Source organism: Cetorhinus maximus, chromosome 4, assembly GCF_964194155.1.
Source record: "Cetorhinus maximus chromosome 4, sCetMax3.hap1.1, whole genome shotgun sequence".
NCBI lineage: Eukaryota > Metazoa > Chordata > Chondrichthyes > Lamniformes > Cetorhinidae > Cetorhinus > Cetorhinus maximus.
In genome coordinates, this window is record NC_135882.1 from 75,723,994 (window position 1) to 75,741,242 (window position 17,249).

The window sequence follows — 17,249 nt, forward strand, 5'->3', positions numbered from 1 at the left end:
CTGTGGAAGCTCAGCCATTGAGTATGTGTAAAGCAGAGAGTGGGATGTAAAAATCTGCCTGTGACATAAAGGGATATGGGGATAGTGTGAGAAAAAGGCATTAAAGTGGGTGATGAGCCATGACCGTGTTGAATGGCAGAGCAAGCTTGACAGGCTGAATGGCCTACTCCTGCTCCTATGTTCCCATGAGTGTGTGTTGGAGGCAGGTTAATTGAGGTATTCAAAAGGGAATTGGATCATTGTCTGAAAAGGAAATATTTGCAGGGCTATGGGGAAAAGGTAAGGGAGTGGCATTAGGTGCATTGCTCCTTCAGAATTGTAATCATTCTATGATAAGCGGTAGGATGTTGTTTGAAATTGTTGTACAGCATTATCTTAAAGACTTGCATTTATGTAGCATCTTTCACGACCACATGCCTCCCCAAAGTTCTTTACAGCCAAGGAAGTACTTCTGAAGTTTAGTCATTGCTGTGTTTCCTACAACACAACAGCCAATTTGTGAGCAGCAAGTTCCACAAACACCAATGTGATAATGATCGGATGATCTATTTTGCTTTGTTGATTGAGTGATAAATATTAGCCAGGACATTGGGGACAACTCTCCAGCTTTTCTTTTGATCTAGTGTCATGGGCCTCTGTTTAAATCTCATCCCTGATGGTGCAGCAATCCCTCAGTACTTCCCTGGAGTGTAAGTGTTGATCTTTGTGCTCAGGTCCTGGAGTGGGATTTGAATCCACCGAGTGTTTTTTTTTAACATTAATTCTGCAATATGTGGGGGATGGAAGATCTACTGTACTTAACTTCAGTTAATACTGGAAGGAACTCCTGTCCTTCATTCGTACAATTTGCAGGTCTAACTGTGACTTGTTAGCTTAATTTCATTTTTCTACCTAATCAATTCTGGCATTTCTCTTGATTGATCTATGACAAAATATTTGTGAAACCATTCCTTCTGAGCTAATTTTTATAAATGCATCCTTATCATGGGACTTAGACTGAGATCTGTAGCAGTAATGGATAAAAAGTTTGCTACTGCTTTCTCTGGGTGTGTTATATCATTAAATGAGATGTTCTCAGGAAGAGGTTTCTTTAGACTACAAATGGGTGCTGTTTACATTTTAAAAACAGTAAAGTTTCATAAGTTTGTTCCCAATTTCTCAATCATAAGGAAATTTTGTTCAATGACACTCCATAATCATTAACAAAATTGCTCTTGAAATATTATCAAATTGAGCTATAATGATTTTCAAATATCTAGAATAATTTGGTAGGGGGTTCAAAAAAACACTTAAACCTGTGTGGTTTACTTTAAATTTAGAAGTGTAAAGTTTAATGGCTGTGATCTGAACTACAGTAAAATGCATATGCTGACTTAAGTAAATTAACCAGCATGATAGATGACAGTTCTGTAGCTTGAGGAGGAAACAGTGATAGTATTCCATTATGTGAGTGGAAGTTGAAAGATCTAAATATGCTGGAGGTGAAATGCTTCGGTTGCTTCTGTTCAATAAGTCCAGTTTCCAGCCGCTACCTGCTTTCAGCCAGTTCTCGCTGCTTACCTTGGCAAAACTGCTTTGCATGTTGATGGGAGGGGGGTTAATCCAGTTTGCAGCTGTCTAACCCAGTGATGAATCACCTTCTCATCATTTGGCTGCTTTCCCTGTTATGGGGAGGAGAAAAGACCTGTAGGAGGAAATGGCACAAAAGATCAACTGAAAGACAATGTGACTCTGTTACAGTCTCTCTTTCTTCCTTTCTGATAAAGGGAAAGAATGTATTTTTTCAAGCTGAGGCCTATTGTTCAGGAATATGGTGAGCAGTGACACTTGAATAACAAGGAGTTGTTTTGTTCTTGACTGGCAGGTGAAAAAAGCTCGACCTGATTCCAATGTTTCAGATCCTCCAAGTTCCAGGTAAGAGTGATGTTGAAATATTACAGTATGCACAATGATTAGACAGTGCCTATGCTTGCTCTGACTTTTGTTTGAAAATATGCAACTACAAAGAATGATTTCAAGAACATACTTTGTTAATGTGGAAGTAAAAAAATGTTTACACTTATTTCACAATAATTACCAGAGTCATGAGTACTATAAGATTTTAAAATAGTTTTACTTGTGAATGATTAATATTTGTTTTTTTTATTCCAACTGTGCAGTCTAGCTAAGTAAATTTGAGATATTTCAAGTTAGAGTCTGGGAATAGCAATAAGAACAATTGTTCCACAATTAATGTCTCCTGTGATACTTGTTATATACCGTTTTTTATATTTTGGCGTTGTAAATTTGTATCTCTGAGAAACAATCATTAGATTTTAAAAATAAAGTGCCTCCTAATCACCAATAATGAAGATCTCAAAGATATTTTAGATCATGAAATAATGTTTTGATACTTTAATTCTGCAGTCTAGTTATTGATGTGAGTCTTCTGGTTCCACAAACGATACAAAATGAAATAACCATACAGCGCACTTACCTCATAGACTAAGCTGCTTAATTGATTCAGCTTTATGTGAAATGTTGACTCAATCATAAAGCAAATAGATACAAGAAATGTTGCATAGCCCTCTCTGATTTCTGAGATCAAGTGGCAACTGAAGTACTCCAAATTATTAAAGTAATATAATTTATTTATAAACTGGATTGGTGTAAACCTTATCCCTTTTCAATTGGATGTGCTTAATATAATCCAAAAAGCAAACAAATTAGAAAGTGTAATAATGTTTTAATGTATTTCATGCTGGGAAGGAGACAAAGAAACAATTAAGCAGTTTGCCAGAGTAAATATATATATATATGAGTGCCTCATTCCCTGTTAATTGAACATATATTTCTCCAGTTACTTGTAGTGCTAGATCAAGCTAGATGATTGATTAAAACTGAATTGCATATAATTTATGGAATGCATAGTATTTATCCAAAAATTAAATTCGTGTTATATTACTAATATTAACATGAGATTTGAAAATCACATCAAATAATTACAAAGGATGATATGATTGTAGAGTCATTAAAGTTTAAGAAGTTGTAATATTTTAGATAAAATATAGAGTAGATATATATTGACGAAAGTTAGTCATGACAAAGAGCCAGTTGATGATACTTCTGTCAATTTGTGTAAGATCATTATTTTGATAAGTTTTGAATATTGTCATTCACCCGGCGGAATTTCTGAAACCTTCAGGCTTGGATAGAGAATTATGTTCAAAGATGGGTTTCTGCACTCTTTATTAGAAAATAATATTAAAAATAAAAAAATTGACAACGATACACAATGTAGCTGCAAATGTAAAGTGTTTTGGTCGTGTGGTATGTTGCATAGTATATCCTTGATTACATAATCTACAGTTAAAACAATATACCATTTTCAGATTTGTAAAATAGGTTCTTTTAATATGCCATAAAGGTTGAATTTTTGTTGTAACTTATGTCAGTCAAAGATGAATAATTGAGTGCACTTTACTCAAAACCATTTTTGAATGTCTTAATCCTGCCTGGTATTTATGGCATAAATGCATACTTTCATAATACTCCTTGTCTTCCTTTGAAAGCCATTTCTTGTTTGTAGGTCTATGGAAATGCAGGATCTAGCGAGTCCACATGGTCGTGTAAGTGGAAGCAGTGAATCTCCCAATGGTCCAAAACTTGACAATTGTATCAATAATAATTCCATGACACAAAATGGTACAGAAGGTAAGGGCTTGATTTTTAAAAAATTATGTGGCCCAGCATGAAACAAACTTGGGTACTGTGCATTTATTATTATTACATTTTTTTTCTCTGCCTTTTAAGCAAGCCCTATAATATAAGTGCAATGGTTTTTCCACGTGACTTTTGAAAATCTTGTTATTTATTTTCCAAATGCTCCCTTTACAGGCTCTTGGAACCGGGTGAAAAATGTACTATAAAAGGAATACATTATCTCGATCTTGTGTTAGGTAGGGAAATAAAAATTATGTCAGAGATTGTGATTTATCAGTGAGACTTGTAAAAGAGAAGCCATAAGTGAGAATTTTACTGTGTTTATTAATAGAAAAATCTCCAATAATGAACAAGCAAAACTGATTGTTATTAGTTCCTGACAATATTCTTCCTTTTCTTTGTTGATTGGACACTTCCTGCCAAGAATTATGTTTTAGAATTTTTGAGTGGGAAAGTATTCAACACATTCAGGAGCAATATCTTATCACCAAAGTAGTTATTGTTTTCAGTTTATGCAGCCATTAAGAAATTAAATGATTTGGCAATATTCTCAATGATGCTAAGATAAAATTGGGAGATGATGGCAAAACTATAATTTGGAAAAGCAAAAAAAAACTACTGTCTAATTGATAGGAAAATAGAATGTGTGATGCCTACATTGAATAAAACTCTCAACTGATCCTAGTTTGTCACAATGTTATGTTTAATTTTAAAGTGTCACAATACAATTGCTATAAAAATTGCACTTTTAAAGGAATTTTCAATTGTTTCAATTTTTTTTTAGAAGTAAGTAAACCTGCTAAACCGATTGCTGCTCTGCATCTTCCTTGTAGCAGAACTCTGAAAAATCAGTTGTTCACACTAACATCCAGTACTAAAGCCACAGTCTTCTCAATAAATCTCTTGCTTATAGTAATAACCTATGTTAAGTAGTGTTTTTGCTGCACTGATATCTCATAATTTTTCATGGGATCATAATGCAGTATAAATGTGCCATGCTTCACCAGTAGAAGGATGCAGAATCAATTCCACACAGAACTGATTTTCCAAAATCTATGACACTCCTGTGGTGAGGTCCTGAGCAGGATCTATGGCAAGTCTGTTCTGGCCAATGTCAAACGCACCTTAGCAGCCAGCCAGAGTGGCACTGGTGGAAGCCTAGGAGAAAATTGCACACCTGCTCTTTTGGTCATAGGTACAGTATGGCCTAAGGAGATCAGGGTGCTGGCAAGATGATTAAGGAATTTGTTAATTAACTTCATTTTTGTGTTAAAAATGTCAGAAAACTGGTAAGGTGAGGATCACCCTCTTTATGCTCATCGTATCAAAATGATAAGCGAAGAAAAAAGACTAAGGGGACAAAATTGGATAGGTCCAAAAACAGGCCCTGTGTCTCTTTGTTGCAAAGCAGGTAGCAAGAACTCATGCTGTTTGCTAAATTAAATTACAGTAGTGTACAGCCCAGCACTAGATGCCCAGCTAAGTCGCTGCCTCCTCAGCAGGGGTATGTGATACTAGCACCATTTAAAGCGAACCTGCACGACTTAGTCAGTTTGCACTTCTTAAAGAGGTGGTGCATTCTTGCTGCAGCAGGGCTGAAACTGGTTGTGAACGAATCTCTGAGCAGGAAAAAGCCTGGGAATTGGTGCAACAGGGCAGAGTGTGCACTTCAAGGTGCAACACTGGAGGCCTTGATGCAGGAAGCAATCAGGACAAGAGAGGTGCTGTGTCCACTGGGGGGCCAGGAGGCCCTGCAAACAGACATTGAGAAGGCAGTGAGATCAGATAGCCACCTCTGTCAAAGCTAACAGTCTAACTCCAAGGGCCTGAATGCAGTGTAAAAAGTTTTATGACCTCGCATGTGGTCAAAGCCAGGGAGTGCATTTTCAATTTTTTTGAAATTTTACCATGTTTAAAATTCATTCACGGGATGTTGGTGTCGCTGGCTAGGCCAGCATTTATTGTCTATCTCTAATTGCCCTAGAGAAGGTGGTGGTGAGCTGTCTTCTTGAACCGCAGCAATCATGTGGTGTAGGTACACCCACAGTGCTGTTAGGGAGGGGAGTTCTAGGATTTTGACCCAGTGACAGTAAAGGAGCAGCAATATATTTCCAAGTCAGGGTGGTGAGTGACTTGGAGGGGAACATCCTGGTGGTGGTGTTCCCACCTGTCTACTGCCCTTGTCCTTCTAGATGGTAGTAGTCGTGGGTTTGGAAGGTGTTGTATAAGGAGCTTTAGTGAGTTCCTGCAGTGCATCTTGTAGATGGTACACAATGCTGCTACTGTGTGTTGGTGGTGGAAGGAGTGAATGTTTGTGGATGTGGTGCCAATCAAGTGAGCTGCTTTGTCCTGGATGGTGCCAAACTTTTTGAGTGTTGTTGTAGTGGCGCTAATCCAGGCAAGTGGAAAGTATTCCATCACACTCCTGACTTGTGCCCTGTAGATGGTGGACAGGCTTTGGAGAGTGAGGAGATGAGTTACTTGCCACAGGATTCCTAGCCTTTGACCTGCTCTTGTAGCCACAGTATTTATATACTAAAGGGGATGTCACTGAACGGCTGCAGGGCATCCTGAAGGGGGAGGGTGATAAGGCAGAGGTCATGGTACACATTGGTACCAATGACATAGGTAGAAAGAGAGATGAGCTCCTGCATCAAGAATTCAGGGAGTTAGGCAGTCGACTAAAAAGCAAGAACTTTCGGGTTGTAATCTCTGGATTACTCCCCGTGCCACGTGCTAGCGAGTTCAGAATTAGGAGAATAACGCAGTTGAATATGTGGCTTAAGAGTTGGTGCAGGAGGGAGGGTTTTAAATTCCTGGATCACTGGGACTGTTTCTGGGGAAGGTGGGGCCTGTACAAGCGGGGGGGACGGGGACGGTCTACATCTGAACCAGAGTGGGACTAGCATCCTTGCGGGCAGGTTTGCTAGTGCTGTTGGGAGGAGTTTAAACTAATTCGGCAAGGGGAAGGGAGACAGAATGTTAGCAGAATAGGGACCCATCATAATACAGTAAAACAATCAAGTCAGGGGGAGTACAGCTGCATTAATTTTTAAGGGAGTAAGGCAAGGCTGGATGGCCTCCACTTTAATGCCAGGAGTGCTACATGCAAAACGGATGATTTAAGGGTGAGGATTGACACGTGGAATTGTGACATAGTAGCCATCACTGAGACGTGGTTGAGGGAGGGGCAGGATTGGCAGCTCAACATTCTGGGATATAGAATCTTCAGGCGAGACAGGGGAGGGGGTAAAAGAGGAGGAGGCATTCCATTATTAGTTAAGGAGCCGGTTACTGCAGTAAGGAGAGATGATATCTTGGAGGGGGCATCGAATGAAGCTTTGTGGGTAGAGCTTAGGAATAAAAAAGGGGCAGCCACATTGTTAGGTGTTTATTATCGACCCCCAGATAATCAGCGGGAAATTGAGGAGCAAATATGTGCACAATTTGCGGAGGTGTATAAAACCAATAACAATAGGGTAATTATATTAGGTGATTTCAACTTTCCCAACATTAATTGGGATAGCCATAGTTTTAAGGGCTTGGATGGAGTGGATTTCTTGAAATGTGTACAGGAGAACTTTTTAGGTCAATATGTAGAGGGTCCAACAAGGGATGGCGCAGTGCTGGACCTAATTCTGGGGAATGAAGGTGACTGACGTGGTGGTGGGGGAGCATTTTAGTGATAGCAACCATAACATGGTACAATTTAAGCTTGTAATGGACAAAGAAATAGACAAGTTGCATTAAAACGTTTTGGATTGGGGGAGAACAGATTTTTGTAAAATAAGGCAGGATCTGGCCAAGGTAGACTGGGAACAGCTACTTGTGGGGAAATCTACAGAGGAACAGTGGGGGTTGTTCAAAAAGGAAATGGGGAGGGTACAGGCTCAACATGTTCCCTCTAGGGGATAGGAAGGAGTAACAAGCCCAGAGAACCACGGATGACTAGAGATATTCAGGTTACGATGAGAAGGAAAAGAGAGGCTTTTAGTAGGTACAAGGGAAGCAAATCAGCGGAGGCATTAGTGGAGTACGGAAAGTACAGGGTGGAGCTTAAGAAAGCAATTAGTAGAGCAAAGAGGGGATATGAGAAAGCTCTGGCTCGTAAAAGTAGGGAAAATCCCAAGATATTCTATAAATATATCAATGGGAAGAGGATAACCAGGAAAAGTGTAGGGCCCATTAGGGACCAAGGGGGCAATCTATGGGTGGAGCCAGAGGACATTGGTAGAGTGTGGAACGAATATTTCACATCTGTCTTCATCCAAGAGAATGAGGATGAAGGTATTGAACTTGGGGAGAGGAGACTGTGAGGTTCTTGAGCAAATTGATATAGGGAGTGGCAAGGTATTGGAGGTGTTGGCAGGCTTAAAAGTGGACAAATCTCCAGGTCCAGATGATTTGTGTCCCAGGCTGCTAAGGGAGGAAATTGCAGGGGCTCTGACCCAAATTTTTAATTCCTATCTGGCCACAGGGGAGGTGCCAGAGGTCTGGTGAACAGTAAATGTGGTTCCGCTATTTAAGAAGGGTTGTAGAGATAAGCCAGGGAACAACAGACCAGTGAGTCTCATGTCAGTGGTAGGGAAACTATTGGAGAAAATTCCGAAGGAGAGAATCTATCTCCACTTGGAGAGGCAAGGTTTGATCAGGGATAGTCAGCATGGCTTTGTCAGAGGGAGGTCATGCCTAACAAATTTAATTGAATTTTTTGAGGAGGTGACCAGGTGTGTAGATGAGGGTAGTGTAGTTGATGTAGTTTACATGGATTTCAGCAAAGCCTTTGACAAGGTCCCACATGGGAGACTTATAAAGAAGGCAAATGCACATGGGATACAGGGTAATTTGATAAGGTGGATTCAAAATTGGCTTAGTTGTAGGGAGATAGAAGGTGATGACAGAAGGATGCTTTAGTGACTGGAAGCCTGAGTCCAGTGGCGTACCACAGGGATCTGTGCTGGGTCCCCTATTATTCGTCATTTATATAAATGACATAGATGACTATGTGGGGGGGTAGGATTAGTAAGTTTGCGGATGACACAAAGATTGGCCGGGTGGTTAACAGTGAGGTTGAGTGTCATGGGCTACAGGAAGATATAGACGGGATGGTCAAATGGGCAGATAAGTGACATATGGGATTTAACCCTGAAAAGTGTGAGGTGATACACTTTGGAAGGAGTAATTTGGCAAGGAAGTATTCAGTGAGCAGCATGACACTTGGAAGTTCTGAGGACCAAAGGGACCTTGGTGTGTGTATCCATAGATCTCTGAAGGCATGTTGGTGGGGTGGTGAAAAAGGCGTATGGGACACTTGCCTTTATCAATCGAGGCATAGATTACAAAAGTAGGGAGATCATGTTGGAGTTGTATAGAACCTTGGAGGGGCCACAGCTGGAGTACAGTGTGCAGTTCTGGTCCCCACATTATAGGAAGGATGTGATTGCACTGGAGGGGATGCAGAGCAGATTCACCAGGATGTTGCCTGGGATGAAACATTTAAATTATGAAGAGAGGTTGAATAGACTTGGGTTGTTTTCATTGGAGCAGAGAAGACTGAGGGGTGACCTGATCGAGGTGTACAAGATTATGAGGGGCATGGACAGGGTAGATAGGGAGCAGCTGTTCCCCTTAGTTGAAGGGTCAGTCATGAGGGGACATAAGTTCAAGGCGAGGGGCAGGAGGTTTAGGGGGGATGAGAGGAAAAAACGTTTTTACCCAGAGGGTGGTGACGGTCTGGAATGAGCTGCCTGGGAGGGTGGTGGAGGCGGGTTGCCTCACATCCTTTAAAAAGTGCCTGGATGAGCACTTGGCACATCATAACATTCAAGGCTATGGGCCAAGTGCTGGTAAATGGGTTTAGGTAGGTAGGTCAGGTGTTTCTCACGTGTCGGTGCAGACCCGATGGGTCGAAGGGCCTCTTCTGGACTGTGAGATTCTGTGATATGGCTAGTCCAGTTCAGTTTCTGGTGAATGTTAACACCCAGGATGTTGTGTTAGAATCTTATCTCTCAAGACTGAATTGTTATTTTATAAAATAGAAGGGCTTGGCATTGTCTGTACATTTGGATGCTAACCTGGGATTTTGTTAAAAAGGTCATAAGTTCACCTTGGCACTGTCAACAAGCAGGTATCTTCCAAGAAATCACCTGACCGTTATGGTACTTGAAGAAGATCTGGTTGTTTGTTTTGAACAGCAATCATTTTAATTGATGGGGGAAAAAGAACTGAAAAAACAAAGATTGGCAACTTTCTGGAAATCACATTGGAGAGAGAAAAACACTTAAGTTGTGAATCTGCTGGTTTTGAAGGCTAGCTTCTGTTGGGGGGAACAAGCTGAGGAAGAAAGGCTAGCCTAATTGGCTCTCTCTCTACCTTCCTGCAATTGTGTGTGGTTATCAACCTATAACCAGAGAACCCTCATCTGATAGTAACTGGTCTGCATTTGGACCTGCAAAGCTGAGACCAGCTTGTGAGAACTTCCAGATGTCCTCTGGGGCCAACCTGGCCAACCAGATCTTCACACGAGGGAACTCCAGGTCAACAGCATTGAGACCCTGCGAACTTTATCCTTTATTTTGTAACGCCCATTCTCTGAAGCCCATTTCTGCAGAGAGACTGTGTGTGTGTGTGTGTGTGTGTGTGTGTGTGTGCGCGTCTGTGTATGCGCTGGGGGAATTCTTTAGGAAGGGATAGATAGTTATGCTTCCTGATTACAATTGTCTGCTAACCAGTACTTTCAACTTGTTTAAAAAGAAATTTCATTTTATAATAAACAATCGTTCTGAGTTTATTGAAAGAATCCTGGTTGAAGACTCTTTATCCTGGGCACCAGTTGGGGAAATGGACGATTGGCTATTTTGGTGAGAAAGTTAAACTTTTTAAAATTAATGCTACGGCCTGTGGAGTAGTGGAGCTAGATCATATGTGCACTCCTCCCATCCTGGTGGTAACATTGATAAGGGGGAATTCAGTGATGGTAATGCCATTGTCTGTTAAGGGGTGACAGTTAGATTCTCTTTTGTTGGAGATGGTCATTGCCTGATACTTTTGTGGCCAAACCTGAATATTGCTGCATTTGGACTTGGACTGCTTCAGTACCTGAGTCATGAATTCATTGCCACAGAAGGCTTTGGAGGCCAGGTCATTGAGTGTATTTAAGACCGAGATAGATAGGTTCTTGATCGGTAAGGGGATCAAAGGTTACGGGGAGAAGGCGGGAGAATGGGGTTGAGAAACTTTTCAGCCATGATTGAATGGCGGAGAAGACTTGATGGGCCGAATGGCCTAATTTCTGCTCCTATGTCTTATGGTCTTATTATGAATGGTGCTGAACATTGTGCAATCATCAACGAACATCCCCACTTCTCACCTTATGATGGAAGGAAGGTCATTGATGAAGCAGCTGAAGATGGTTGGGCCTTGGACACTACCCTGAGGAACTCCTGGAACTGAGATGATTGACCTCCAACAACCACAACCATCTTCCTTTGTACTAGGTATGATTCCAACCAGTGGAGAGTTTTCCCCCTGATTCCCATTAACCTCAGTTTTGCTAGGGCTCCTTGATGCCACACTCGGTCAAATGCTGCCTTGATGTCAAGAGCAGTCACACTTATCTCACCTCTGGAGTTCAGCTCTTTTGTCCATGTTTGAAAAGAACCATTGGCCTCACTTTCCAATCTGTTCACTACCACCCTTTATTCGCCTACCAACATCATCTATCAAGCATGACAGATACCTAATATTTAGGGCTTCACCTCACCGTCAAACACTCAGCACTGCTGCAAGCCTAACACCCATACCTCTCAGTTGTGCACAGTATCTGTTATTGAACAATGGCAGGCACATCACGTGCACTCAGACACACATTGCAACACACTCAATAGATGGAATTTAAAGCCCCCCCTCCCCCGGCGAAGTGAGTTTCGAGCCGGGAGTTGGCCATTTGATTGGACAGGAGGGTGCGGGGTGGGGACCTTGCCATCTTTCCACCTGCGCACCCCCCACAAGATGAATTAATTCTGGGGCAAGGAGGCTTGTTTATGGCCTTATTGCCTGGACGCCATTTGAGGCCCTTAAGTGGGCAATTAATGCCCATTTAATCTGCGGAACCACTGCCATTCCCCTGGGGCAACACCTCAGTTATCCTAGTAATTTGCTGAATTACAATTGCCGAGCTATTGTGGAACCCTTCAAGCTGCTTTGAGCACTGGTATAATGTTAGCAGTCTGCAAGAAACCAAGCTGCACTGCATGGCACTAAGCATGGATCTCAAGATTTTGGTCTGAACTTTCACTGTAGCACTGGGATGTTGGGTGGCTTCTGCTATTAGCCATCAGACACTGCATCACTAGGTCCATAAGTGTTTCATGTGTTGTCCACCACTTCCAAGTTGGAAAGAATGGGCTCCAAGATCTGCATAAAGCCCTTTGCCAAGTTAGAGCTGAATATCTCCATGTTCCTTGACAGTGACAGCAAGCTCTATGGCTTCCAATGCAAGTGTGCATGCCCATCAGCCTTTTCCTGTACTTCACCCCATTGAAGTTCTCATTTGGGTCCTCTGCAGCCAAACCTATCTGCAACCTCACCCTCCTTCAGGCATCCTTTCCCCCTAGTCCAGCTGCAGTTGATTTTGTGCCTGGTGACTCTGCATGATCAGATCCTACTTCTCTACTACCATCTAAAGTCTGCACAGTGCCACTTCCTGAGTTGGTGTATGCAAGTGTCAAATCAAGTGATGGTGCATTTTCATCAGATGTCTACCCTTCTTCCTGCTGCTCATCGTCAGGTTGCACTGGCTTGCTAGTCATCAAATCTTGGGTCTCTGAAAGCATAAATGCTCAAGGGAAACGGAGTGAGGAAAGGAGCGGGGTGGACAGCAAGAGGTGCATGGTTACACCTTTTGGCAGCTTGTACTTCATATTACATTGAGGGCTGGGGGTGAGGTGGGACTTGAAAAGGTGCATAAGGCAAGAGCATACTGTTATCCTGGATGTTTTCGATGATGCCAAGTGCAATGGCCTCACTGTTTGTTTGTTTGCCATGCCAATGTTTCAGAGCGCTGTTTCCTACATGGAGCTGCAGACATTCAACTGTAATTGTCCCTGCCAGTTCTTTGCTCTCTTTTGTTACGTGCCATTGTCTTCTCCAAGTGAGAGGGAAGAGCATAAGTGAGGTGTGTTGCAATGTGTTTGAGTGATGTGCCTGACCTGAGTTGAATAGCTGGAAGCATTTGAAGCTATGAGATGGAGGTGTGAGGCCTGCAGCAATGGGAAGTGTGTGAGGGAGAAGTGGAGCACCTGAATGTCAGGCATGAGTCCTGATTGCTAGATACTGTTGATGGGGGAGTAATGGGGGTGTCATGCTTTCAGCGTTATGTGCGCTTGGCGGTTTGGTGGGTGGGAGATGGCATTGGAAGATGAATTCACTGGCCTTGACCAGTTATGTGACCTCGAACTTTACAGTTGTTATTGGTGGAACTGCATGTCAGTGCACAGGAGATACGTTTTAGCAGATAAGATGGGTTATTCCTGCTAACTATCTTGCCTTGGGATAATGGGCCATAACTCCCTGCAAGTGGCAATCAGCGTCCGATTGCCACTCCGTGCCCAACTACTTGCACTAAATTTCTTCCGTACCTGTCTCGCCTGTCCTTCTGACTCAGGCCTGGGTACCCACCTGGTCTGATGCTGAAGAGCTTGGAATTTACAGCCCAATATTTTTTGAAATTTTGAACTTAGAAGAGAAATGGTAAATGTGGCTTTACAGCTAAATAGGAATATCAATCAATACTAAGATGCAATATCAAAAAAAAATTCAGTGGTTTACTACTGAAGTTACCAGGTGACAGTTAAATCAGTACTGAAGAGGTTTGTGTGGAAATAAAATTAGGCTCAGAGTATAAAGAATAATTGATGGCTATAACAGTAATATTTGTTAGAGCGAGCTCTCTCTGTTTTAGAAGTGTAATCTTGTGATTCCCTCATGCACAATAGAATTATGAAGCATTAGCTGAACAGTTCTATAGCTCATGAGGGAGTTCAGGCTCTTCTTTATCATTACAAACAATATTGGCTGGAACTTTTCAATAATAATGGTGGCAAAACCATCAACATTCACCATTATTGCAGCTGTGAAACTGAAAACAACTTCTGGAGTCTTCACGTGCATTAAACACAGAAATCCGGAACATTTGTCAGAGATTTGCTGCTCCTCCACATGGTGTGCTGTTGAAGCCTCCACAGTTGGATATCTTTCAAAATCACTTGAATTGGTATGAGCTTCCACTTTTACACTATTTGCCTTGCTGTAAAAACCCATGAAAAAGTTAACTCCTGTTGAATGAAGTGTAACGGAATTTATACCAAGTTTATAATTACTGCCTTCTGGTCCTGAAAACCTCATATTTTATATATTTGTGGGATGTCAAATTTCTCCATTTTGATAAAATCCATAGATTTTAAATATTTTTTTTTAACAGTTGGTTTATGATATTTCAGTTTCCACCTTAATCCCATGTGCATGCCGCACCTTTATTTCACTCACTCTCTGTAGAATTATTTAAAAGGTGAAGGATATTCAGTGTATTTTACTTCCTGGTTTGCTGCCTGTGAGAATTTGTCAATGTAATTGGCAGCTTAGCCTGCTTGATGACGCCATTGCTACTGGAGATCCTCTATAATTGGTGCCAGAATCACATTAACATCGGGAATGATGAAATCTATGCCACTGAGATCGCTAGATCTTTGTGGACAGCTTTCTTTGAGGACAGTGGCAATGCTGTCACGTCACATCTGACCACAAAATAGAGGCTATGACATTTTTATTTTTTTTGCAGGGAACCTCATTTCATCTAGCCCTGAGTTCAGCTAATGAGTGTCTGCCAAGTAACAAAATGTGATGTGACTTTAATAGGAAATCATCTTTTCTATTTGAAAAGGTTGTATATGATTCTGAGCTAATACAAATCTGTCTCTCATGCCAGTGAATGTTACTTCACTCCACATTCCTATTGATCAGGAGTTATACTGTATAACAAATTATACAAAATGCTCAGACATAGGGTAATACTCCTTTTTGTGAACAAAAATATACTACAGTAAGAGAAAAGAGAATCTTGTGGTTCCCAAAGAAATATTGATTTAGCTAAGTGAATGTAAGTATAGTTTACATGCCCTCAGAATAGAAGTCTTGATTTGTACAGGTGAGAGTAATTACTTTCTTGGTAACTTGAGACAAGCAGCATTTTGTAAAAGAAATGCAAAGAAGTGACAACACATTTTTACGTTGGATGGAAATCAGGTACTTATAGTCTAGTCAAGGCAGTAAATGTCAATTAATTTTGTATTACATTTTCATTTTTGGAAATTGTAATGCCGTCTCTTCTGCTCACTCCCCATTGTAATACTTTGTATATATTGCTCCTTTTGATATCCCCTAATTTTGATACTGATAACTTAAAGTTCTCAATATAGAATGTTTTTAATTCTACTTTCCACGTATTCATAAACTACAGTTATCACCTTGTACTATAAATGCATTGCCACAAATAATGCTCACAAATAATTCTGACTAAACTTGGAAGCATTTTGTAAAGTAAGGCTTTTTATCATGTATCCCATAACATTTTTCCTACTTAACAGATAATTATAAACTGAACTCAGTGTTAAGTGAAATGAGATGCATTGAATTAAATATATTTTTTGACTTGGAGGATTTTTCCCTCATTGGGAAGGCGTGGCACGCAGGCCCTGGAGCGGCTGCACAACGGTCCGCTGGCCACGATTGAGCCCCAACTGCAATTTCACGCTGGCTGGCCAATTAACGGGCAGCGAGCATGAATTGGGGTGGGAGGGTGGGGAGGGGGAGGGCGGGGACAAGCATGGAAGTCACTGCATTTGTGCAGGTGCGCTCAGTGAAAGCCCCCTGAAGGCACAGAGCTGCCAGAGGGAGCTGTAGTTTTCTAAAGTTTTAAAATCTTTATTTTTATTAAGGTAAACATGTCCCCTCATATGTCTGTGTCACATAAGCAAGGACATGTTAAAAAAGAGATTTTAAAATTTTTATTTTATTTATAATTAACATCGGAAACCTCATCCCGCCCGTGAATGAGGTTTCCTCAAAAATTCAAAGACCACTTGGCCTTTTCGCCCGCTCGCCAACCGTAAGGTTGGACAGGCAGGGAAAAATTCACATTAATTTATTCATGGACTTAACAGCCCTCTTAATTGTCGGCAGGCAGGCTGCCAACCCCCATGCACGCCCACCAACCAGAATATTATGCGAGTGCGCGGTGACGTCGGGACGCTTGCCCAACGTCATCGCGCGCTATTTCACGTTCGTGTGTGTCGGGGCGTGCCCACATGCCGAGCTGAAAATCCAGCCCAATATTGTTTGTTATAGTCTGTGACAATGAAGAAACTATTATGAGAGCTTAGTGCTTGAACTCCCTTATGCACTATAGAACTATTCATCTGATGATACATAATTCTATTGTGCATGAGGAATCTCAAGATTATAATCCTGAAATTTAACAGATGTTGCAGGCATTAATTATTCTTTTGCATTTTCCTCTGTGAATCTAATTTTATTTCCTAGATGATATTCTCCTGTATTGATCACTAAATTTATGAAACACTGAATTCTCATTTACAAAGTTTGATTTGAATCCTAGCATTGATTAATATTTCTATTTAGCTACAAAGCCGAGTTTGCTATTTTTCATCTGGGTTCATAGTTTCAAAGAATTCCATCTGAAGACAGGAAATAATATCAGGGCAACCTATCCTATTCTGTAACACAAATCTCCTGCCTACTAATTATTTTTTAAACACCTGAGAAGGTCAATTCATTGTTTAAACTTCTTGTTTACAATTTCTCTTTAGGTGACAACATGACTATGCTCAGCTCAGCCGACTGGTTGCTAAGTTCTAGTACACAGACCACTGCAGGTTTGTGTGGCTCTGGTACAAAAATCACAAAATTTGATTAATTCTTTGATGTTATGTGGTGTGTTCTCTGAAGTGCCCTTTAGGCATGGTTTTAGGCTGGCTGTGATCTACTTTATTTTTCTGTCGGCTTGCATTATATTTATGTTTATGAAAAGTGATGTTAAAATTATAATTTTTGCAATAAATTATGTCGCCTGTTAGCACTATAAAGATATTTATGCTGTAAGATTGTATTTATGCCTGTACAGTAGAAGTATACAAGATCAATAACATTATCAAGCATCATAGGATTCGTGACAATTGGTTCTATTTTGTGCTCCACTAATTTAGCCAAAGTCAGGAAACGTTTCAGATTAATAAGGTATTTACAAAACTAAAGGTTAGGCATATACATTTCATCTAAGTGCACTTTAGTTTTTTGTGTAACCGTCAAGTACAACCTCTAGCTAAAACTATTTTTAGAAGTTCTAATTAGACTTAAATTATTCACAATGCTATTTAGATGCCATCAGCGCCTTTTTCTGTGTTCCCGCAAAGCATTTGAAACTTTTGATCTGCGTTAACTACCTTTCTGCTACCACCAGTTTATTTTGCTGT

The 17,249-nt window shown here is 40.9% G+C and overlaps 1 protein-coding gene across 21 annotated transcripts in view; it reads left to right on the plus strand.

Moving 5' to 3' along the window:
• eya1 (EYA transcriptional coactivator and phosphatase 1) overlaps positions 1-17,249 on the plus strand; it is a 245,097-nt gene that overhangs the window by 11,324 nt on the left and 216,524 nt on the right. For 13 of the 21 annotated variants that reach the window (XR_013576404.1, XM_078540328.1, XM_078540338.1 and 10 more), the window contains 3 exons: positions 1,865-1,914; positions 3,569-3,693; positions 16,587-16,652. Coding sequence is in view for 20 of the 21 variants with exons in the window: in XM_078540328.1 (XP_078396454.1) it covers positions 3,573-3,693; positions 16,587-16,652 (187 nt within the window). In the remaining variant the exon portion in view is untranslated. Of the gene's footprint in view, positions 1-1,864; positions 1,915-3,568; positions 3,694-13,832; positions 13,976-16,586; positions 16,653-17,249 lie in introns of those variants that run through there. The other 8 variants (XM_078540337.1, XM_078540339.1, XM_078540341.1 and 5 more) reach the window with 3 other exon arrangements.